At 41.1% G+C, this 24,149-nt stretch overlaps 1 protein-coding gene across 16 annotated transcripts in view; it reads left to right on the top strand.

The window, feature by feature from the left end:
* The first annotated feature begins 3,084 nt into the window (after positions 1–3,084).
* Positions 3,085–24,149, top strand: part of IL20RA (interleukin 20 receptor subunit alpha) — a 32,881-nt gene continuing 11,816 nt past the window's right edge. For 2 of the 16 annotated variants that reach the window (XR_015132424.1, XM_086316586.1), the window contains exons 1-2: positions 3,085–3,284; positions 21,355–21,490. Coding sequence is in view for 15 of the 16 variants with exons in the window: in XM_086316586.1 (XP_086172712.1) it covers positions 3,176–3,284; positions 21,355–21,490 (245 nt within the window). In the remaining variant the exon portion in view is untranslated. Of the gene's footprint in view, positions 3,285–3,359; positions 3,726–3,773; positions 3,847–4,510; positions 4,590–4,872; positions 5,056–6,155; positions 6,202–7,241; positions 7,470–16,999; positions 17,115–21,354; positions 21,491–24,149 lie in introns of those variants that run through there. The other 14 variants (XM_086316594.1, XM_086316588.1, XM_086316587.1 and 11 more) reach the window with 14 other exon arrangements.

Raw genomic sequence — 24,149 nt, 5'->3', positions numbered from 1 at the left:
GATGATATTACCCCTGGAAACTGTTTAGGAGTTAAACTGGAATAGGGAAAATTTATACTATCTGTTTGTAGTATTAATGTCCAAGCTGGGATGAGAAGGATTGGTTTATGACCTTTCTGAACAGAAAGCCCAGAAACTCATACATCAGGTTTCACAGAACTAAGATCCCAGTGTGATAAGTCATGGCAAGAAGAATTGTAATGTTTGAGGAGAAGAAAAATGTTGATCTGAATGTGTTGAGTCATTTCAAAAATCTGTGGAAGGATATACTAGAATTTATTTCAACCCGAGAGGTTTAGACTGGGAGGGACTCAGACTGTCTCTTACTGAAGTTCACAATAGTGAGAAGATGGTAGAATTTAAAGGTACTAAGGAAACGCCCTAAGGTGAATTCCAGGTCACAGCTAAAAGCAAAAGTCATGTCTGTCCTCTTTAATGCATGGGCAACAACTGAAGGCCTAGCAATTTCTCAGGTCACACTCATCCTGCAAAATCCATAGGCAACTGAGGACAGAAATGTGAGTGTGTTCACAGGTATGAGACCGAAAAATTCTGACTTACTGTCTGATCAGTGCCCAGGAGAAGGTGAGGAGGAAGGGAGAGAGGGAGGGAGGCAAGGGCACACAGAAGATGGCTGGCTCACAAACAAGGGGCACCCACTTAAGAGTGGAAAGGACTACAGGTCTCAGGCACGCTCCCCATTCCTGCTTCCTAGAAGAAGGGAACAATAAACTGTTCCTGCTCAAGTTAAGGAGTGTTAGGGGACTATAGATCTCTGGGAACTATACTCAATATTCTGTGATGAACCATAATGGGAAAGAATATGAAAAAGTATATATGTAGAACTGAATCACTTTGCTGACAGCAGAAATTAACACAACATTGTAAATCAGCTATACATCAATTTAAAAAAAAAGGGGGGGGAGGAGTTGGGAGACAGGGAGGGAAAGTTATGTATATTTGCCTCAGCCCTTTTAGGGCCATGAACAATTCACACTGGAACCAAAACACACACAAGTCTTAAGGTTTAGATACTAAAAATGATTGACTCAAAATACTTCTGTGGCAAATATACATCATGTTTAATCCACCAGAATTGAAGTAATAATGATGGTGCTAGACTAATTTTTAATGGAAATATAGTTGATTTACAATATTGTGTTAATTTCAGATAGAGAAAAAAATAACTCAGTTATTTGTACACATATTTTTAGATTATTTTCCAAATAGATTACTACAAGATGTTGAATATAGTTCCCTGTACTCTACATTAAGTCTTTGCTGTTTATCTGTTTTATGTAGTTTGTATTTGTTAATCTCATTCTCATTTATCCATCCCTCCTTCCCTTTCCCCTTTGGTAACCATGTTAGTTTTTATGTCTGTAAGTCTGTTTCTGTTTTGTATATATATTCATTTGTATTATATTTTAGACTCTACATATAAGTGATAGCACATATTTGTCTTTGTCTCACTTACTTAGTAAATATTCTCTAGGTTCATCCATGTTGTTGCAAATGGCAATATTTCATTCTTTGCTATGGCTGAGTGACACTTTAGAGTGTGTGTGTGTATATCTAGTATTTAAAATCCAGAAAGGGACTTAACTGCTTTAGTGAAAGAAGTGAAAGTCATTCACTCGTGTCTGACTCTTTGTGACCCCATGGACTATATACAGTCCATGGAATTCTCCAGGCCAGAATACTGGAGTGGGCAGCATTTCCCTTCTCCAGGGGATCTTCCCAACCCAGGGATCGAACCCAGGTCTCCCGCACTGCAGGTGGATTCTTTACTGATTGAGCCACAAGGGAAGCCCTTTAAAATCCTATGGAATCTTATCTCATCAAATCTTCCTCCAACTCTTAAGGTTTTGTTTTGAGAAGTGGTATTGTGTGCACCCCACTCCAGTACTCTTGCCTGGAAAATTCCATGCACGGAGGAGCCTGCTAGGCTGCAGTACATGGGGTCGCCAAGAGTCAGACACGACTGAGCAACTTCACTTTCACTTTTAACTTTCATGCATTGGAGAAGGAAATGGCAACCCACTCCAGTGTTCTTGCCTGGAGAATCCCAGGGACGAGGGATCCTGGTGGGCTGCCGTCTATGGGGTCGCACAGAGTCGGACACGACTGAAGCGACTTAGCAGCAGCAGCATTGTGTGTTATGTGTTTAGTCCCTAAGTCATGTGGGTCTCTTTTGCCACCCCATGGACTGTAGACCACCAGACTCCTCTGTCCACGGGGATCTCCAGGCAAGAACACTGGAGTGGGTTGCCATGCCTCCTCCAGGGGATCTTCCGACCCAGGGATCAAACCCGCGTCTCATGTTTCCTGCATTGGCAGGTGGGTTCTTTATCACTGGTGCTACCTGGGAAGCCCATTGATAACATAAAGCCACTGATAACATAAAATGTTGTCCTTCCTAGTGAAAGTGAGTGAAGTCGCTCAGTCGTGTCCGACTCTTTGCGACCCCGTGGACTGTAGCCCACCAGGCTCCTCCTTCCATGGGATTCTCCAGGCAAGAATACTGGAGTGGGTTGCCATTTCCTTCTCCAAACTCTTACCAAATCAATGAGTCCAGTTAGGAAAACAGAAAACACACTGTTTACTTTAACAGAAAGAATTTGCTACGAGGAACTGTTTAAACAGTCGGGAGGGAAGTTTTCCCTGCAGTAGTGACCTCCTTGGACTTCCCCAGTGGCTCAGCGGTAAAGAACTTGCCTGCAGTGTGAGAGGTGGGTTCCATTGCTCGGTGGGGAAGATCCTGTGGAGAAGGAAATAGCAACGCCTCCAGAATTCTTGCCTGGAAAATCCTACGGACAGAAGAACCTGGTGGGCTACAGTCCATGGGATTGCAAAAGAGAACCACACGACTTAGAGACGAAACAACAGTAACAAGTGACCTTGTTGGTTAGGGAGGTGGAAAGTCAAGGATTCTCGGAGCTGCTAGCCCGACGGGCTTAGAGGAGAAGTCGGACACTCCCCTGGCGCTGGCACCCAGCCCAGGCTCCGGCGGGACGCGGGTGGGGCTCCGCCGCAGCTCCGCCTCCCCGGGCACCCAGCCAATTGGAGCTCGGCGCGCAGCCTGAGCCCTGGCCCAGGGTGCGGAGGGGAGACCACGCTCCCAGCGCCCGCGGCCCGAGGGGGAGTCCCACGCTGACGGCTGCCTCCGGCGCCCATGTGCGCCCCCGGACCCTCAGCGAGGGCGGCGGCCAGAGGAGCCCCGGCACCCGGCCTCCCGGCCCTGCTGTTCCTGCTGCTGGTGGCCGCGCCGACGGGACGGGCAGGTAGGAGTATCGCGCCCGGGGCCAGCCGACCGCCCAGCTCTGACTGATTTCGTCCACCCCGCCTTTTGCTTTCAGGCGCGCGGAGCAGGAGGAGCTCAGGTCCGCGCGGGAAGCCAGGGAGCCCGGGGAAGAAACGCCGCTGCCTCGCGTGCGCTGAGAACTTGTTGCGAGGGTTGCAGGTGACGGTGAAGGCAGGTTGACGGTGGTCGCTCCGAGTGGACCCGCAGCTGGTAACTTGCGGTCGGCGACAGTGCCTTTGCACATTGCACTTGCCCCCACGTCGCAGGCTGTCGCCACCCCCGCCGCGGCCCCACGGACCAGCTGCCCTTTTACAGGGAGCACCCCAGGGAAGGAGGCGATGCCTGCACTTTAAAAAACCAAACTCCGGGAAAGAGTTGGGCTCGCAGTGGACAGGAGCTAGAAAGGGGCAACGTTTCTAAAGTAAGATCCCTTTCCTGGGCAAGTCATTTTTTTTTTTTTCCTTTGCAGTTTTGACCAAGTACCTGTAAATGCCCTTTGATTTTTCGGAAGTAACAAAACTTGGAACTGATCTGTGATACAGGTTGTTTTTGGTTTTGTTTTTAAGTTTTAACTTTACCAGCTGCAAGCCAGTAAATCAGAATGATTCATTAACTGATTTCTGTTTTCCTTCTGCATTTCTGGTGTAAGAGAAAAAGAATGTTTTTAAAGCAAGGTATCTAGGATCCCCTCTTTTTTTTTAATTTCAAGCAACAGAGCTTGAAATACTGTGTTTTGTGCAGATTTGGCCCAGGCCTCTATGTTTTTAACCCAGAACTGAACAATGACTGTGAATGCAAAAAGTTGTCCATGAAACTGTGGTGTCCTTAGTAATCAAAGAACAAGTTGCAAAAGTTCAGTATAATTAAAAGAAAAGCGTGCATATAGATCTTGGAGAGATTTTTGGACAATAGACATTATGCACAATAAGCTTCTCTTTCTCTTCTAAATCCTGAAGTTACCAGAAATTGTCATTCTTTTCTCTTGTGATAAATATTCCTAGGTAAGCTGAATGGGAAGAGACTGCTCCTGACTTAGCCAGATACTGAGCTTCAACTAACTGACAGGAATTTGGTTGTTTCTATTTCTAATCAAATAATAAAGCTTGCTTCTTAATTGTATTGGGAGGCTGACATTAGAAGGTAATAATATTCTTGGCTTCAAAGCAAAATTAGGGGAAAAAACAAAGAAACTCTCTCCTGACCCAGGTACTTTCTTGGCTCGTCTTAAAACATTCCTGTCTTCTTCTGGGCCTCAAGGCACACTGAGAGCTGATGGGAAAATCAGGTGAGAAGGTACATGTGTTTATGTGGATAGAGAGCTATCCCATCTTGTTGGTTCCACCACCATATCTGTTGAGCCATGTGAACTTTCTAAGAATTATGTGACATTGCCACATTCCAGTAGTAAAGGCTTTAACATTTCAAAAATTTTGGCACAAAAATTTGAAGTCACACAACTCTTTGATTGGATTGGGCTGTACTACAATACCAAACATCCAAAGAGAAAGAAAAAAAAAATTTCAATGTGGCATCAGCATTTTAGGAAAGTTCTTGGTATTTCATTTCAGGTCAACTTTTAAAGGAATTTGGAACATCTGTACCACACCCACATGGCAGGAGGGACACAAACTCAACTCTATCAACTCTCCAGGGACAGAAGTTTCACTAAGAAATTCATCACTATGGTTTGGCAGTCTGGTCCTGTTGGCCTAATCCCATGTCTTATTCGTCACTGCAGATAAAGAATCCTGGTCAGCATAATATTAATGAGCATTTAAAGCCAGTAACAGAGAGTGGGAGGAGATGACTTGCCAAAGTCACGTATCTCCTCTCGTCAAACCCTTCAGAAACTTCCACTGCTGATAGAATCATTCTAAAGTCTCCTGTGTGGTCTTATGTGACCCCTCCTGCCAGTCTCTTCAGCCTCACTCACACCACTTAATTCCTACTATTGTGGACGTTTTCCAGTTCCTAGAGCAAACCAAACTGTTTTGCATCACAGGGACTTCATACTTGCAATTCCTTGTGCTGGAATGTTCCAGCCCACTCTGTCTCTGGCTAACTCCTGTTCAGACTTGACATCTCACCTCCGGTGTGCCTCCCTCAAGAAGAGCTTCCCAAAATCCCCAAAGAGGGAAAAAATAGAATTTATTGTGTCTATGAACAAAGGAGCCAACTCTAGGTTTGGAGCTTTCGAATATGGTCTAAATATTAAAGTATCTCTGCTTGTTAGAACTAATATGCTATATTTAACACAGTGAGGGTATTTGTTGAAGTGTTTCTTCTTTGATATAAACACAGCAGTAGCAGGTATTTTATTTCATGGAGAAGTTATTTTAAGATATTTTTCACACACACAAATGATTCCAGTGAACTAATTAAATTTTTTTCATTGCTTTCTCCTTTTTAGCTTTTAATTTTGAGCTAATATGAGACTTACAGAAAAGCTCTAGAAATAATAGAGCTCTCATGAACCCGCTCACCCTGTTTCTCTTAATTTTAAGATCTTATATAACCATACAGTGTTCAGAACAGTGAAATTAACATTGATGTAACACTGTTCAGGCTTCTGAGGTGGCTCAGTGGTAAAGAATCCGCCTGCCAATGCAAGAGACGGGTTCGAACCCTGTGTTGGGAAGATCCTCTGTTGAAGGAAATGGCAACCCACTCCAGTATTCTTGTCTTGGAAATCCCATGAACAGAGGAGCCTTGTGGGCTACAGGCCATAGGATCCCAAAGAGTCAGAAACAATTTAGCAACTAAACAACAACAATGTAACACTATCTGCTAAACTACAGACTTTGTTTCAGTTTTACCCTTTTTTCCCACTAATGCTGCTTTTCTGTTCCAGGATCCCAGTTACCTTCAGTTGCTGTCTCCTTCCTCTCCTCCAATCTGTGAGTTCCTCAGTCTCTGTTTGCTTTCCTGTCCTTGACACTTTAGGAGTCCTGATCACCTTTCCCTCAGACTTGTCCCTCAGTATGGGTTCATTTGAGGTTTCCTCATTAGAGTGAGATTATTCCCTTTGGGCAGTAATACCACAGAAATTACGTTATCTTTATCAGCCCATCCTATCAAAGGGTTTATGATATCAGTACATCTTCTTCCTGATGATGTTAACTTTGATCATTTGGTTTAGGTGGTGTCTGTAGGGTTTTTCACTGTAGAGTTCCTATTTTCATTTTCTGATTAATAAATTGCTGCTGCTGCTGCTGCTAAGTTGCTTCAGTCGTGTCCGACTCTGTGCGACCCCATAGACGGCAGCCCACCAGGATCCCTCATCCCTGGGATTCTCCAGGCAAAAACACTGGAGTGGGTTGCCATTTCCTTCTCCAATGCATGAAAGTGAAAAGTGAAAGTGAAGTTGCTCAGTCGTGTCCGACTCTTCGCGACCCCATGGACTGAAGCCTAGTAGGCTCCTCCATCCATGGGATTTTCCAAGCAAGAGTACTGGGGTGGGGTGCCATTGCCTTCTCCAAATAAATATCTAGTGGGAAGATATTCTGAGATGGAGCAAGTATCCTGTTTCTCCTCAAACATACACCCACTAATTTTAATATTCATCAGTGGATACTGGATGCAATAACTGTTATGCTTAACGGTGATTTTTTAATTTCACTCTTTCCTTCTCAATTTATTAAATTGGAATTCTAATGCAGGGACGAGCCTTTGCTTCTCTGTCATTTATTTGTTTATTTAGTTTCTTACATATATTAATATGGATTCATAAATGTTTTGCTTTATTATTTGAGTTATAATCCAATACTATTATTATTTAGTATTAATTTTATTGCTCAAATTTTCCAGCTTTGGCCATCAAAAGCTCTTTTAGTTGGTTCCTGCATGCTTTCAACAGGCCCCATTCTTTCCTGAGCATTTCATTACTTTGTAGCATCACAAAATATTTCAAGTTCATCTTGTATTTTCCCTTCCCCAGGTCTGAACGGGCTTCCCAGGTGGTGCTAGTGGTAAAGAACCCGCCTGCCATTGCAGAAGACAAGAGACACTGGTTTGGTCCCTGGGTTGGGAAGATACCCCTGGAGGAGGGCATAGCAACCCACTCCAGTATTCTTGCCTGGAGAATCCCATGGACAGAGAAGCCTGGTGGGCTGCTGTCCATAGGGTCACAAAGAGTCCGACCCAACTGAAGTGACTTAGCATGCAGGTATGAAGGGCTGAATCAGCCACTTCCCCAAGGAGCTCTAGTTCCTTCTCCTGGAGAATAAGATCTAGAAACCAAAATCTCATTGCTACTGGAATGTTGTTTCTAGGCCCTCTTAAAAAAAAAAAAAAAAGCTGACTGGCAACTGCTTTATTTTCAGAATTCTTTTTGATACAGAAAACTAGGCTTGAAAAGACCTTAAAATCCCATCCAACTCCTTCTCTTGTGAATCTCTTCTGCAGCATAACTTCCAAGGCATTACCTCTCTGCTGTTGAAGCACCTCCCATTGTAGGAAGCTCACTACCTGACACCCAAGTCATGATGTCCTGTCGTTGCAGACTTCCAGCTACTGGAATGTTCTTCTGTGTAATAAGCTGAGATCGTGATCTCTTTCCTCTTCTCCCATTGTCTCTCTCAGAGTTGGTCCTCACTCTGAGTGGATCAAGTTGTACAGAACAATCTGCTCAGCTCATTGACTGCAACCATCACATTCCCTCTGTCTTCTTTCATCTCAGCTAACCACCTCCCCAGTTACACCATGCCAGGTCTTTCTCCTGGTCTTTTCTGTAGGTGTGTATTCTGGATTGTCTGTAAGCTGTCAGGTTGACTCACTGTAGATCGTGATGAGATGGCTCATCTGCCACATTTTAAACACTACCCCGGCATGTTGGTCCTTAAGTGATTTACCATCAGGTTCTCGGTGAACACAGGTCTCTAATGCTTACCCTCCCTTTTTATCTTTGTTGTCTTCTCCTATGAGACACAGACCTTGACCCCTCATTTAAACTCAGAATTTCATACAAATGTAATTTCATTTTGTAGAGGCAGTTTTCTTTCTCTTCACTTCTTAGATTGCAGAGAATGGAAGTATGGCATAATGTTTTGGCTAGAGCTGGTGAAATCTGTGATGATGGACTTTAATGCAATTAATGAGACTTTTCTGGAAAGGAAATTTTTATTGATTACAAATGTTATCTATTAAAAATCAGTTCTATTTTTCAATGCAGTGCTCACTGCATTGCACGCGGAGATGCCAAAATGACTTCCGCTCAACTTTTCCAATCACTTTATGCACAGCTTCATCAAATGCCAGCTCCACCTCCAGGCACAGAGAATGGCATTCCTCTCTTCTACAGGTTTGTCAGGAAGTTCTCCTTCTTGAGTCTGAGCATGTATGCCTTTCATCCAGCCTCCTGAAATTTCCATTTCATACAATTACATTTGTATTTTGGTAGTATGAGTATTTTGGCAAGTGTATCCTCTTAGTTAAAGCTTCTGTTTACGGTCTTTCCCCCATTTAAATTTCCTCCTTTTCAATGTTGCAGTTTTTTTTTTTTTTCTCCTACATCAGTCCCTTCCTCTTTACTTTCAGGTAACTTGGCAGCCCTTCAAGCATTCATTGTTCTCATAAATAAACATTATGTTCATTTTTGAGGAAAGATGTGAGCAACAGACACCTACTATATTACATTTCTAGGCCTGCCATAACAAAGTACCTCAAACTGGGTTGCTTAGATCAGTATAAATTTACTGTCTCACAGTTCTGGAAGCTAGAACTGAAAACAGTAGGAGAGCATCTGTTCCACGCCTCTCTCCTAGCATCTGGTGGTTGCTGGCAATCCTTGGCGTTCCTTAGCTGTTGAGCACCATCCCAGTCCTCTGCCTTCACACAGTGCTCCTTCTGTCTCTTCACATAATCTTCCCTCTGTGCATGTCTTTGTGTCCAAATTTTCCATTTTTATAAAGATACCAGTCATGTTGGATTGAAGCCCACCCTAATGAGGTACTGGAGGTTGGGATTGCAACATACTCCTTTCAACATACATTTATAACACCAACCATACCCTCAGCGGGCTTCCCAGGTGGCTCAATGATAAAGAATTTGCCTGCAACGCAGGAGACCCAGGTTCAATCTCTGGGCCAGGAAGATTCCCTGGAGGAGGAAATGCCAACCCACTCCAGTACTCATGCCTGGAAAATTCCATGGACAGAGTAGCCTGGCAGGCTACAGCCCATGGGGTTTGCAAAGAGTTGGACATGACTGAGCAACTGAGCAGGCACACACCATGCCCTCAAAGACTTGGAGGGTAGTGAGCAGGACCCATGAGCTTGGCTCCTAAAGTAAAGAAAAGCTGCCTTTTCAATCCTATGTAGTTCTCCTCGACATATTTATTAATCTATGTCCACTGCCAAAGGGAAACTTTTGTAGAGGTCTCACACATGAAAGCGTCCCTTGAGAATGTAAAGGGCATAGATGAGTCTTCTCTTATTCTTTCTTTAACATGAACATAAGAGAAAGCCACCATTTTGTAATATAGGCAAACATGGAATCATTATGTTGTATGACTGAAACTAATATAATGTTTATGTCAATTATATCTTAATTTTTAAAAAAGAGAAACATCAATGGATGTGTATTAAGATGATGGAGTTAAAATTTCTTCAGCAGAGGGGTTCACTCTCTTCCAACCCCTACCTCCTGCCTCCATTTCTCTGTGGGGCACTTTCCTGCAAAATCTTGCTCCAACATGGACCATTTTCATGCTTAAGGCTAATTACTCATATGATTCCAAGTCAGCCTCCCTCCTCCATTTTACATTAAAATGTATATGTTTAAAAGGTTCTCTAAATTATCTACTAAATGCTTTATGTTGTTATTTTTTAAGTTGGCTAATGGTTGGTTTAATGCAAAATAGAACAACATATGTACCAACTTAAGAGTAAATAACTTAGGGGAATGAGGTATTTGAGTTGATCAGATGTAATGAAAAAGAATCAGCTTCTTACCCCCACACATTCATTTTGAGTTTTCATAAGTTAAAATATAACTTGATGCAATGTGATTTTTAAATAACCTTCTTTTGAGTACTTTTCATTTATTCATTCACTTACTCAGAGTCATTCATTCATGCATTTCAGGAACTGTTCTAAGTATTGAATTGAACAAGAAAGCAAGGATGCTTTCTTTGTAGAGCTTTTAATCTCAGATGATTACAGTATAAATGCCAGAACTGAAGAAACCAAGCTTCTTTAGAAGCACAGAATAAGGCAACTGCTCTAATTTAGGAGTCAAGCAGGGCTTTCTGTGAAAAGGGAAACTGAAACTTATGAGAATTGCCAATATACTCGTTGTATTTTTCATTTTAATACTAGCAAGAAAATAAAGTTAAATCCTGCTCTAAGCATATTCTATCTGTAAATGACAAGGTAGTTAATATTCCTTTTCCACACTTATATTTCTTTCTTATAAAGCTACTAATCAACAAACAAAACCCAACAACAAATAGCAAAATCCTACGAAAAGGAGGGATTTTTTTTGAGGGTGGTATTGCCAAATGGATAGGAGTAAGGAGCTTTGCAGCTTACGGACAGCCTGACCTCAAGGTCATTGACAGCCTCACCAGGTCACTGTGGACTGTGGCTCTACTCAGTGCTGAGTCCATCTGCAGTTATCAAAAGGCACCCATGTTACAGCTGCAGTTTTCTAAGAAGGCTGGTATCCTAGGTGCTGTTTCCTGCTTCCTGAATCAACACCGTCCTTTGAAGGCTCTGTTAGCTTTAATAACAAGAGCAAGGGAATGTCTGCATCAATTCATCCTCTGCATTGATCCTGGAGAAGTCCCTTGTTGCCAGTACCTTAGCCTGACCGGTGTTTTTTTAACATCTTTGTGGCAGGATAACTACCCCTAAGGGCTGATCTTTAGAGGGACCTATGTTGCACATGGATCCCCTGTCCATTGTGTTACATTTAGTTACACAACTTCATCAAGGCATAATCCAACCTAAAGAGGTCTAAATCGAGTCCAGGTCACTGTCAAAAACATCAAAGCATTGACTTGTCACTACAGAGGAGAGGTAGCCCACTGAAAAAGAACACATCTTTCTGACTGTATTTTTAATGGCTGCCATATACTTCTGTCTTCATCTTATTTGATTAGACAGCTTGAGATCACACTCTCAACCTCATTTGCCTCAAAATCCCAATCAACAATGAGCAGAAGTAAATACTATTAATTACTTCCAAGTCTCCATTAAATGATTACTTCCAAATCTCCACTACTAAGTAATTATTTTTAAGGCTTATTTTTTTTGTTTGTTTTTCTTACTTTTTTTCTATTTTTCTCTGTCTTCTCACATTTTTATCTTGTTCATTTTCTTTCTGAGTATGTGAAGTGATAGAGATAGCAGTGGAAAAACTGTATTACATATGTGAGGATAAAAAGAAGTACTGGATTTGAAAATGATGTGAAAGATAAAGTGGATGATATATGTTGATATTTAATAAATATCTGTTGATTGAACTTGGAGCTCCCAATAGTTGTTCTTTCCAATACCTTAGTGGCTCCAAATGGTTTCTCTCTGTTCTTTCTTTTCATGTATTTTTTTTTAATTTTTTTTGCTTGCGCTGGGTCTCTGTTGCTGCACGTGGGCTTTCTCTAATTGCAGAGAGTGGGGACTACTCTTTGTTGTGGTATGTAGGCCCCTCACTGTGGTGGCTTCTCTTACTGGGGAGCGGAGGCTCTAGGCAACACGGGCTTCAGTAATTGCAGCACTCAGGCTCAGTAGTTATGTTGGGCAGCTTAGTTGCTCCACAGCGTGTGGAATCTTCCTGGACCAGGGATTGAACCCATATCCCCTGCATTGGCAGGTGGATTCTTATCCACTGTTCCACTAGGGAAGTCTGTCTCTGTTCTTTCTTCTGTTTTCCTTTCTGAGGCAAGTTATTGAGTTGTAGAGACTACAACGCACATGTGAATCTTCTTTCCCATAGTTACTGTGGTAGTCACTTTGGATAGACACTTTGGCAATCACAAAATGTGGAGAAAATCAAACCCTTGCCCTCAAAAAAGCCAATTTCTGAAAAGGAAGGGAAGGCATTCACACAAGAAATGACATAAGCCAGTGAGACTGATACTCTAACAATGGGACCAACATACACAAATTGATAATGACATCTTCAAAATAGGCATTTTAGGAAGCTATGCACAAAAATCTGACTGTTTTTCCTAAACTCCTTTTTTCAGAGTTCTGGATAGAACCTGCACACGTTGGTCAGTATAACCCATTAAGTGGCAAACCTCATCGTGGAGGTGTGGTTTAATTTTCAAAATCTTTCAGAGCCACTTCCAAGCAACTTGTATAACCAAGCTAAGAAATGCTATGTTGGGCAAAAACAAGGTGTGCCTATTTTTTAAAATGAGATGGAATTTTTGCATATTTATAACCTACCTCTGAAGACAGTTGTAACTAAAAGGATATGTGTCCCAAATGCCGGAGCTGAGCAATGCCGGAAATAATTATAAACCGCCCCAAGGAAACTGCTTGGAACATGTGCACTCTTTTTGATGGGTAAACGCCAATATATTTATTTTAAGAGGTAGTCTCAATCTTAAAGTCCCATTTACTCTCATGTACCAACAGCAATATTCCAGAACATGTTTAAGCACATAGATTTACTTATTGAGGTGTGGCTATAAAGAAATAACATGTTTTTCATGTATGACTTATATATCACTCATCCATATAAACATTCACATCCTTGGCAGGGAAAGCGTGTATTGATGGATTATGTCCAGATTCAGAACATACCTGCTCTGAAAGAGCAGGGCCTTCTGTGTGTTTCTGTCTTCCAGTGCACCTTAGTAACTGGATTTTCTATTTCTAGTAGGTGCCTGGTAATGAGGTTGAATCAATGATATGACTAAGTATACTTCCACCAGAAAAAGATTCAGTGAAGGAGAAATACTCAGGTTTTCCTCATTGAATTTCTTACATAGCTCCTTAGAAGCAATTTTCAGTAACATGCAAACTTTATAATGATTGTGCAATCTCTTCTTCCCACAACACTGTTCTTTGGAGCGTTCCCTAAAAGCAGCAAGTGAGTATCCTAGCAGAGAGATTTCTGTTGTCCTAAGAACACTTGGACTCAATCACCCTCCGAATGGCTGAATAACCGCAGGCAAGTTGGTCAGCCTCTCTGGGCCTTTATTCAGCTGTGAAAGGAGAATAGTAACCATGGAGGACAACGTTTTTGTTGTTTCGTCACTAAGTCGTGTGCAGCTCTTTGCGATCCCTTGGACAGTAGCCCACCAGGCTCCTCTGTCCATGGAATTCTCCAGGCAAGAATACTGGAGTGGATTGCCATTTCCTCCTTCAATGGATCTTCCTGACTCAGGGATAGAATCTGTGTCTCCTGCATTGGCAGGTGGGTTCTTTACCATGGAGCCACCAGGGAAGCACATGAAGGACAAGGCTGAGCTAATAATTACTGAGTTCTTTCTTTGTACCAGGCACTATTTTAGGAACCTTATTTAATCATCCCAGCAAGCCTGTGAGGCAGATAATAATATTGTTTCGTTTTACAAATGAGGAAATTGAGTGCAGAGGCTAAATAACTTACTTCAGGGCACACAGCTTAGGTAAGCAGAGAGCAGGGAGCAGGTGTCAGTGTGGCTCTAGAACTCTTGTTCTTATGACTTCTCTCTGACCTACTTACATAAACAATTATTAGAAGCCAATGAGATAGAGCAGGTGGCCGTGCCCTGTATAACAATGAGCAGTCCTATCATAGACAAAGAAGAGGCCGTACTAAAGCACAACAGCAAATGGGCTAAGCGGTAATAGGGAAATAGTAGCAGAATTGGTAGAGAAAGATAATCGAGGAACTAATGTTAACTCCAAACCGTACTCTCTCATTCATAGAAGACAGTTAAATATATTTTCTCAGGTAAATAGTTCCTGCATCACGCTTTCAGTGTTGGTTAGACGACTCACTTTTTAAGAGCACTTGAAATATAATTGCAGTGGCTGGGGAAGGAGGAAAGAAGAGTTCATGTTTTTCAGGAGAAATAATTTAAAACTTAAGACCAAAGAAAATATGCCTTTCCTTTTAGCGTGATGAAGTTAGAACAATACTTCATCCACTGGAAGGCAGAGACACTGCTTAGCTCTCCTTTGGTGGAGGTTGGGATGAGATATTTACAGCTTTGCTTCCTGAAATTGATTAATCGCCCTCTGGTGCCATTTTGTACATCAACTCTTCTTAACCCCATTTCCCACAACAGAAAACTCAGTCAGGTGATTTTTTTCTCTTCTTTTGGTCTTACAAGGTAGTAAAGTATTTTCCTATTTTGAAAGACATTTACAGTACGTGGCAACCACTTGCCATGAGCTGCTCTTCCTTCATTAAAAGTATGTTGAGTATCCCCTGTGTACACTGCAAGTTTCCCGGGGTTGTTTCAAGCTGTCAAGGTTTGGTAGTTCACACTGTATCACCCTCGTTCCGATGTTCATATGAACCTGGCTCCTGCTCTGTCTTCATGATGTATGTGAGCCAAGCAGTCCCTGGTTCGTTCAGTTCAAAAGTACTTGCCAGGCACTGGGAATACAAAGGGTCTTGTAAGACATGGTGCCCTGTGTCAAACAGCTCAGAGCCTGGTGATTGCTTCACTGCTTCAGCTGCAGAAAGACAGATGGGGCTGGAGACTTTCTCAGGGCCGAGCTGGGCAGGGCTTCCTCAATGCTGAGGTTCCCAAGTTAATGAGCCTGTGAAACTTGAATGGCCCCAAGGGGAAGTCCCCAGAAGTTGCCACATTTGACTATTCAGCCTCTTACAGTCTGGTGGTTTTCCTCAGGAGTGCATGAATATATTGTCCATAAAGGGTAAGTCAGAAAGTCTCAGCCCCAGAAGAGAGAGGTTTGGATAACCATGAGACCAGTTACCCTCCATGAGTTCACACTGAAAACCTCGCCATTTTTTACTGGTGTTCATCGAGTACTAATTTATGCATTGATTTTTTCCCACAGTGTAATGAAATAGAAATACCTTTTACTGTCAGGCATATGATTGAAACTGCAACATATTTAGACAGTGACCTTAGTATTATCTTTGAGGCCATTAGGAAAATGTTATACTATTTCATTACACTTACAGAAAGGTAACTATAAGATAACTCTTGGAACTAATGCAGCAGCCACACTTTGTAAAACTCCACTAATGAACTTGTCAAAGACTTACTCATTTCAAATACCATTTATCTATTCTCTTTCTACTCAAGGACCCAAGAGGAGACAAAGGACCTTTTATTTATGGTGCTATAACATAGGTGAAGCTGGGCTAGAAGGCTTTCCCAAAGGCCAAGATATAATGAGAGGAAAATAAACACAAAGAGGGAACACAAGTCTAAATGACATGACTTACAAGCCAGAGCTAACTCATCATTACTTGGGAGATCATTAAGTGGGTCCTCCTTGCTGACCCCTCACAGCTCTGTTAGGGTAGTAAGCCATCTTTTCTGTTGTTGTTCATTGGTCCATTCACACTCCATTTATAGGCTGTATTCCCTGTGTTGTACAATATATCCTTGTAGCTTATCTCATACATAATAGTTTGTGCTTCTTAATTCTCTTCCCCTGTATTGCCCTTCCTCCCTCCCCACTGATAACCGCTAGTTTGCAGAAGCCGTCTTAATTACCCTTAATCCAAGGGGACCCCGCCTCAAGTCTCCCTCCCATTGCCCAACATTCACACCCCCATCAGGGAAGCTCAAAGGGAGCCCAAAATTCTGGTCCCTTTCTGAGGTCTTCTGAATTTCACTTTCTCTCGAAAGAAATGCCTCCTCCCCAGTGACTGTCATCAGAAATGCCCACTCCCTTTTAGGGTATACCATGCATACTCTCCACAATATCACAACACAATCATGTCATTAGAATAGCACAGGCCAGTATTCATTGAATGGAGGCATACAAGGGAAAATAGGGCGTCTTCTAGTTCCAAAAGATATTTAGGGAGAGAGTACCAAAATTATAAAGGGTATAAAATGCTAAGCAAGTTAGGAGTTTGCAGGTAATTTGCTGTGACTAGTGAATGTAGTGCATTTGGCTGAATACCGTAAGGAGAGGCCAGACCAGGCTGTGGAGACCCTTGTACCAAACCAAGGTTGTAGTGGTACAGCACTCCCAGAAATAAAATTATGTGTACCAATCCAAAACCTTTGTGATTTTGATTGTGATATTAAATAGAAGGACTTTCAGAAGTTCAGATCTGTACTCACAGGACATAAATCTATGTGAACAAAAGTGCTTTTGTAACTCACAGATCGGCACATGACTCCTGATATCAATGTGGGTATGACATATTTTCACTTGGATGTTGACTAAATTATCTTATCAGTACTGGCAGGTTAAGACAATGACTTATCTCAGTTGGAATATTTATTCAGGAGTGTTTTCTTTATGTTTTTCCAAACTGGAAACAAATAGTACCTACGACTTTGTAAAGATGAAAACACCACGAGGAAATACTGGTTATCGATTGTGCTTTTTTTTTAATGTGCTATTTCTCCCCCTCAGAAACAAGTACTAATTCTATTTTCCATCATTCTTTTGCATCATCAAAAAGGCTGCTACTGCTGCTGCTGCTGCTAAGTCGCTTCAGTCGTATCCGACTCTGTGAGACCCCAGAGACGGCAGCCCACCAGGCTCCCCCGTCCCTGGGATTCTCCAGGCAAGAACACTGGAGTGGGTTGCCATTTCCTTCTCCAATGCAGGAAAGGAAAAGTGAAAGTGAAGTCGCTCAGTCGTGTCCGACTCCTAGTGACCCCATGGACTGCAGCCTACTAGGCTCCTTCATCCATGGGATTTTCCAAGCAAGAGTACTGGAGTGGGTTGCCATTGCCTTCTCCTCAAAAGGGCAAATATTCCTGAATAAATCCTCATCTGTTGATGTAGCTTACACCCGATAAGACTCTCATAGCTCTGATTCATCACAGATTCCTGTTGTTTCTGCATTGAAAATAGAGCTCCAAGCTGTTGCCACCCCACTTTCCATATCCACAGCCAGCGTCTTGGTGCCAGCTCAGCCATCCTCACTAGGGTTGCTACAGTTGTGGTCTCACCCGTTTCTCCAGGTCTATTCTTGCCCTCATTCAATCTTTTCTCCTCTCAATAGTGAAGTAATCCGTTTGAGATACAAATAGGCTCTTGACTTCCCCTGCCTAAAAGGCATCAGTGCTTTTCTGCTGTATTTCAATTATATCCCAACTTCCTGTCCAGTGTTTACAAAGACAGGGGTGGCGGTGGAGGATCTAACCCCTTTGAACTTCAATCACAACATGGCCAGTAGCCTTCACTTTTTCCAGCCACACTGACCTTTTGACTGTTCCAAGGGCATGGTATTTTTGGATTGGCATTTCCCCACTTCTGGAGTCTGCCTGGAGCACTGCCCTCCCACCTCACAGCTGACTCTTAAGCCCCTATCTAAGTAGGTTCTGTGACCCACTACTCCAACCTTATTCTCTTCCATAGCTGGGTCACCACGTGCTTGTCTGATTTTTGACTTGTCAATGGTGTCTCTCTTCCCACTAGTCTGGAATCTCCACAAGGAAAGAAACATACCCGCTTATTCATCATTATGTATCCACATGGTGGCAGCTGTATTAGTTTCCAGGAGCTGCCATGACAAAGTACCATGAACTGGACGGCTTAAAACAACAGAAATGTATTCTCTCACAGTTCTGAAAGCTACAAATATGAAACCAAGGGGCTGGCAGTGCCATGCCCCTCTAAAGCTTCTGAGAGAAGCTCCTTCTTCACTTTGCCTAGCTTCTGGTAGTAGCCAGGCTTCTTGACTTACAGATGTATCACTCTAATCTTCCATCTTCAAGTGGTGTATCCCTATGTCTTCAGATTTTTTGTTGTTGTTGTTATTTTAGGGCTGTCCCTGGGGGTCATGCTTTGATTTATTGACTAGAGGATATCCAAAACTGATATCTTTTCTGCCTAGGAAATCTAAAAGATAATGTCAATCCAAATGAATCTAAAGGACTAAAAGCTAGGATATTCTTCCCCCAGAAATAGTGTACCAAACAGCAACATCCATTTTAAAATGTATTTCTATTAAAGGTGTTTACTACTCTGAATCCTTATTAGTGTATTTAATGGATTGGCTTAAAAGTTCATGATAAGATGTTGTGGAAGACACCAAATGAACTTTTTGGCCAACTCAATATAATGTTTTTTACAAAGCATTTATATTTTTTAAAAAATTCAACAAATTGTTGCTGTAACCCTCACTTGTAATTAAAAGTCTAAGAAGTTTTCATTCTTCTCGTTGGTTTTTAAAATTTTTTCATAAAGATGAAATGAAACTACTAAATAGAACATTTTTCAAGATTGTGACTGCAGTAGTCCTTTATAACATCATGGAAATGAAGGGAACCATTTTTTTCCTTCCTCCATTTAACTTGTGTTTTAAGTGATTAATTTCTCTTAGTTTCTCTAAGTTTTAGACTCTTTGTTGTATTAGCTATCTAGTGCTGTGTAACAAGCTACCTCAAAACTTAGCAGCTTAAAGCAACAAATATTATCTCTCAGTTTCTGTGGGTCAGGAGTCCAGTAATGGCTTATCTGGTGGTTCTGGCTCAGGGTCTTTCACAAGAGTATAGTCAAGAGTATATATGAGAGTACAGATGGCTGAGGCTGTAGTCATCTGAAAGCTTGACTGGGACTGGAGGATCCACTTCTAAGCTCACTAATGTGCCTTTTTTTTTTAATATAAATTTATTTATTTTAATTGGAGGTTAATTACTTTACAGTATTGGTTTTGCCATACATCAACATGAATCCGCCACAGGTGTACACGTGTCCCCCATCCTGAACCCCCCTCCCTCCACCCACCCATACCCTCCCTCTGGGTTGTCCCAGTGCACCAGCCCCAAGCAACCAGTATCATTCATAGAACTAGGACTGGTGATTCGTTTCATATATGATATTATACATGTTTCAATGCAATTCTCCCAAATCATCCCACCCTCTCCCTCTCCCACAGAGTCCAAAAGACTGTTCTATACATCTGTGTCTCTTTTGCTGTCTCGCATATAGGGTTATCATTACCATCTTTCTAAATTCCATATATATGTGTTAGTATACTGTATTGGTGTTTTTCTTTCTGGCTTACTTCACTCTGTATAATAGGCTCCAGTTTCATCCACCTCATTAGAGCTGATTCAAATGTATTCTTTTTAATGGCTGAGCAATACTCCATTGTGTATATGTACCACTGCTTTCTTATCCATTCATCTGCTGATGGACATCTAGGTTGCTTCCATGTCCTGGCTATTATAAACAGTGCTGCGATGAACATTGGGGTACATGTGTCTCTTTCAATTCTGATTTCCTCAGTGTGTATGCCCAGCAGTGGGATTGCTGGATCATAAGGCAGTTCTATTTCCAGTTTTTTAAGGAATCTCCACACTGTTCTTCATAGTGGCTGTACTAGTTTGCATTCCCACCAACAGTGTAAGAGGGATCCCTTTTCTCCACACCCTCTCCAGCATTTATTGCTTGTAGACTTTTGGATTGCAGCCATTCTGACTGGCATGAAATGGTACCTCATAGTGGTTTTGATTTGCATTTCTCTGATAATGAGTGATATGGAGCATCTTTTCATGTGTTTGTGGCAAGAAACTTCATTCAATTCTTCAACATATATTGGAGGCCTGTTACTTGCCACAAGGTCCTCTGTGGAGAACTGTTCACAAAAAGACAACTGACTTTTCCTAGAGTAAATAATCCAAAAGAGAGAAGGCAAGATGCCAGCCACAGTATCTTTTATAACCTAATATTGGAAATGATGTACTCTCACTTCTGTCATACTCTATTGGTTACATAGACCAACCCAGCTACAGTGTGAGAGGGGAATATGCAGGCTGTGAATGCCAGGAAGAGGGGATTACTGAAGGTCATCTTGGAGACTGGCCACCAAAATTGTGGCAATACACATGATTTATCCATAATGTAAACTTGCAAAGAGGTTCACAACATTTATAATGAAATATGTTTTATTTTCAAAAAATAGAATGGTATGGTGAGAAAAGTGTTTAGTGTTTTGATATTGTTGTCACATTATTAATTCTCTGTATTTAACCAATTATTACTTTTATTTAAACTATTAAAATATTTATTTTTTAATCATTTTTCTACAGTAGATTTCTAGAAATTAATCCTTTAGGATACAGAGTTTGTAACATTTTGATAATTGATATAGCATTTTAAGCTTCCCTGGTGGCTCAGTCAGTAAAGAATCTGCCTGCTATGCAGGAGACCTGGGTTTGATCCTTGGTTCAGGAAGTTCCTCTGGAAAAGGAAATGGCAACACACTCCAGTATTCTTGCCTGGAAAATCCCTTGGACAGAGGAGCCTGGCAGGCTACAGTCCATGAGGTCACAAAGAGTCAGACACAGCTGAGCAAATAAACCACCACTTAGCAGTTCTAGAGGATCACTTAAACAGTTACAAAACTCTAATCAAAATTTCTGTTGCATCGTTGAACATTAATGACTGACAACACATTTCAGGGGGTAATTTATTTCAGAAAAGCAAGGTGGTTTAAAACAATCATTTTATTATTTCTCACGGTTTGATGATTAACTAGGACTCAGCTGGATGGTTCTTCTGCTGGCCTCTCTCAAAGCCTCTCACGCAGCTTTAGTCTGAGGCAAATGGGGCTACAGTGTCCACAGTGGCTTCATTCTGGCTCCTTGGCTGGAAAGCTGGGCTCAGCTGGGACGCTAGGACAGCTGGACATCTCCCTTGTCATATGGCCTCTCGACATGGTTTGTCCAGCAGAGTAGCCCACATTTTACATTGCAGTTCAGGGCTTTCAAACGAGCAAAAGTGAAAGCTCACAGGCCTTGTTAAGGCTCAGTCTCAGAATCACTTCTGTTGGTTAAAGAGGGTCATGAAGTCAGGTCGGGCTGGAAGGAAATTCACAGAGCACAAGTACTGGAAGGTACTGCTTCTTGGGGTCTGTATCTAGAGACCAGCCACCACAGGTTAGGTCTTCCTTTCTCTCCACTAACCCTCAATTCCTCTCTGCTCCTTTTTCAGTTCCCTGTGTCTCTGGTGATCTGCCTAAACCTACAAATGTCGCCTTCATATCCATAAACATGAAGAATATCCTACAGTGGAACCCCCCAGAGGGCTTACAAGGCATGGAAGTTAGTTACACTGTGCAGTATTTCATGTAAGTCTATTCTTTTCCTTCAGTTTATTTATAAAAGCAAGACTTAGAATCCTATGCAAAGATTAACAAACCATCTATTCTATTAAATGAGTGTTTGAAGAAAAAGAGAGATTTTAGATATTTACTGTTAAATTATCTTGTTATGTTTTGTTAGATTACATTAGACAATAATTTCTTCATGTAAACAGAGTGTTGAGTGCTTAGGCAAGAGAGGAAATATTTAAATGAAGAAAAGAAGTTGATCAAATGTTATTCTGTGGCTGAGCAAACAAGGAGATCCATCACCTCTGAAACATGTAAACTTATTAGAATTACAGGGTATTTTTAAGTGAAACTACAGAATTCTGTACAACTCATGGTTTTTATTAAAGATAGTAATGAATGGACATTTCCACTTTTCACCTCTCCCTCAAAACTCATGACAAACAAGAAAGAATGCAAAATGATGAGCGAGTGTGGGGTAGATTGTCACCCCCATACCCATTTACATAGTATTTAATAAAGAACTGCTCCCTTCAAAGAGTAATTGTCCCAAAGAATCCAGCAGCCTATCCCTAATTACTGAAAGGGAGAAAGAAAAAAAAATGAGCATAAGTTAAAAGTTCCTGAAAGCTTTCTTGTGGAAATAGAAAGAAAATTCAGACAAGTAATTGTCTGTAGTTTGAGTCTATAAACAACATGGTCTCTAATGGTAAATGTCAAAGAAGAGATAAACAGTCAAAAAGAAGATTCTAAGACTCCAAGAGGAAGAACTTTTTTTAAAAGCAAGATGGCAGAACTTAGGAAGAAGATAGAAAATAAAAATGTTTTATGGAGATGAAAAATCTATTATAGCTGATAGCAATAATTGAACAGGTAATAATAACTGTCTGGAATTGCATATTGTAAATGCAAGCTCTGACTAGGAAAATTTAATAAAAATAATAGGAAGACATCCTGGTGAAGTTATTGAACTTTGAAAAAATGACATGATTTATAACCATCATAGTAAAAGCAATGATTTCTATCTGTAACACTCAGCTGATGGCAGTGATACATCTTCTGAGGGAAATATAGTTGTGACCTAAGACTCCTACCAAGTTCAACAAATGTATTTTCAAGCAGGTGGAACTTGGGATATCGCTCCACTGAAACTTTCTTGCAGAGGGTTTGGAAGGGAAACACTAACTAAAGAGGATCTCCAACTGAAAGAGATAAAATGAACCTAAAGAACCTTAATAATGACAAGATTATGGCAAAAAAGATGAGTAGCATGCATTGAAACCACCTAAATGTAGAACTAAGACTAAACAGTAATGAGAAATGTGGTTACAGAACTTTCTTTGAATGTTTGGACTTAATAATATAGCAAATCATAAGGTGGGGAAAGACTGTACGTGTACTGACTTTTATAGCACCAAGGTATTATATGTGATCCAAAATGAAAATGTTATCATTTGAATAACTAAACTTTCAATATCTTTCATATATGATTTTCTTAATTTAAACTATCTTATTAAAAGATATTAAGAACAAATATCTTGTGGTGATGAAACATTTGAACTGCAGTGATTCATTTCAGTTTAATTTCTTTCTCATTAAAGTTCAAATCAAATTAAATTTACTATTTTTATTAAAATCATAAGTATGGCATAATCGAGTTTTTGTCTATGTATTCAATTATTGAATCCTTCTTCTGGATACATATAAGCACAGTGAGATGTACAGAATCACACGTACCAAATGCTTTGGGGTAATGGGCTTCAGGGTAATTTATTTATCTCTCCATTATACTTTTTTCATTGTGTGAGTTTAAAAAATGTACCATATTTACAAATAAAAACAATAATGTCGTTTTTGTCTTTGAAAAAAAATATTCTGACCATTAAAGGTAGTAGAAGACTTTGGCTGCTATTCACAATGACCTCATTTATCTGGAACCTCATGCTCATTGCCATTGAGTTTCTCAGGAACCAGTATTTTAGGGAAGAGGCATCACTCTGTCAAGAGAAATGGCTCATGAGTGTGCCCTTGCCTCGTTTTCCAATAGGTGGAGCAAGGAGCTTGCTCTTTTCTTCATGTGTTTGTGTGATTCAGAAAAGGATTTTTTAAAAAAGAGAGTCATCACTGCTCTGAGAGCAGATAATTTAGATTATTTGCATTTCAAAAAAGAATATTTGAAAATAAACTTTCCATTTTGGAGTTCTTACAGCCCCTGTACATGTGGATGGTGGGCAGGAATACAGGGCTGTGTGTGTCACCAACAGATTCCACGCTCGGTTCCGAAGGCAAACAGTCCTGGGTTCACAGCCAGGCTGTGGACCTGGCTGGTTATAGATTATATGTTTTTACTTTTGAGTGAAGCTTGTTTCCAAGTAAAAGATGAAATTTTAGCAAAAGTTTAAACTATATCTACGCGAGGAATTTAATGCAGAAAATATAGTGTAGCATTAAAAGCACAAATTTTAGCCTCAGAGAAAGCGGTTCAAATCCGCTATGCCTGTTCCTAGTCAGACTAACTTGAGCAGCTCCATTAACATCACTGAGCCTCGATTTCCTCATCTGTAAAATGGGATGAATACAATGGTACCCACCTCCAAGGGTTATTATGACAATTAAATGAGATAAAGCTTTCATATCCTAAGCACGCATCATGCTTAACGGCACTTGATAAATGTTT

The sequence above is a fragment of the Bos grunniens genome, chromosome 9 (assembly GCF_055505025.1).
Source record: "Bos grunniens cultivar Pamir isolate PY7600 chromosome 9, Bosgru_T2T1.0, whole genome shotgun sequence".
NCBI classification, from domain to species: Eukaryota; Metazoa; Chordata; class Mammalia; order Artiodactyla; family Bovidae; genus Bos; species Bos grunniens.
Note: the sequence above shows the minus strand (reverse complement) of the source record. Positions and strands in the feature narration are given on the sequence as shown.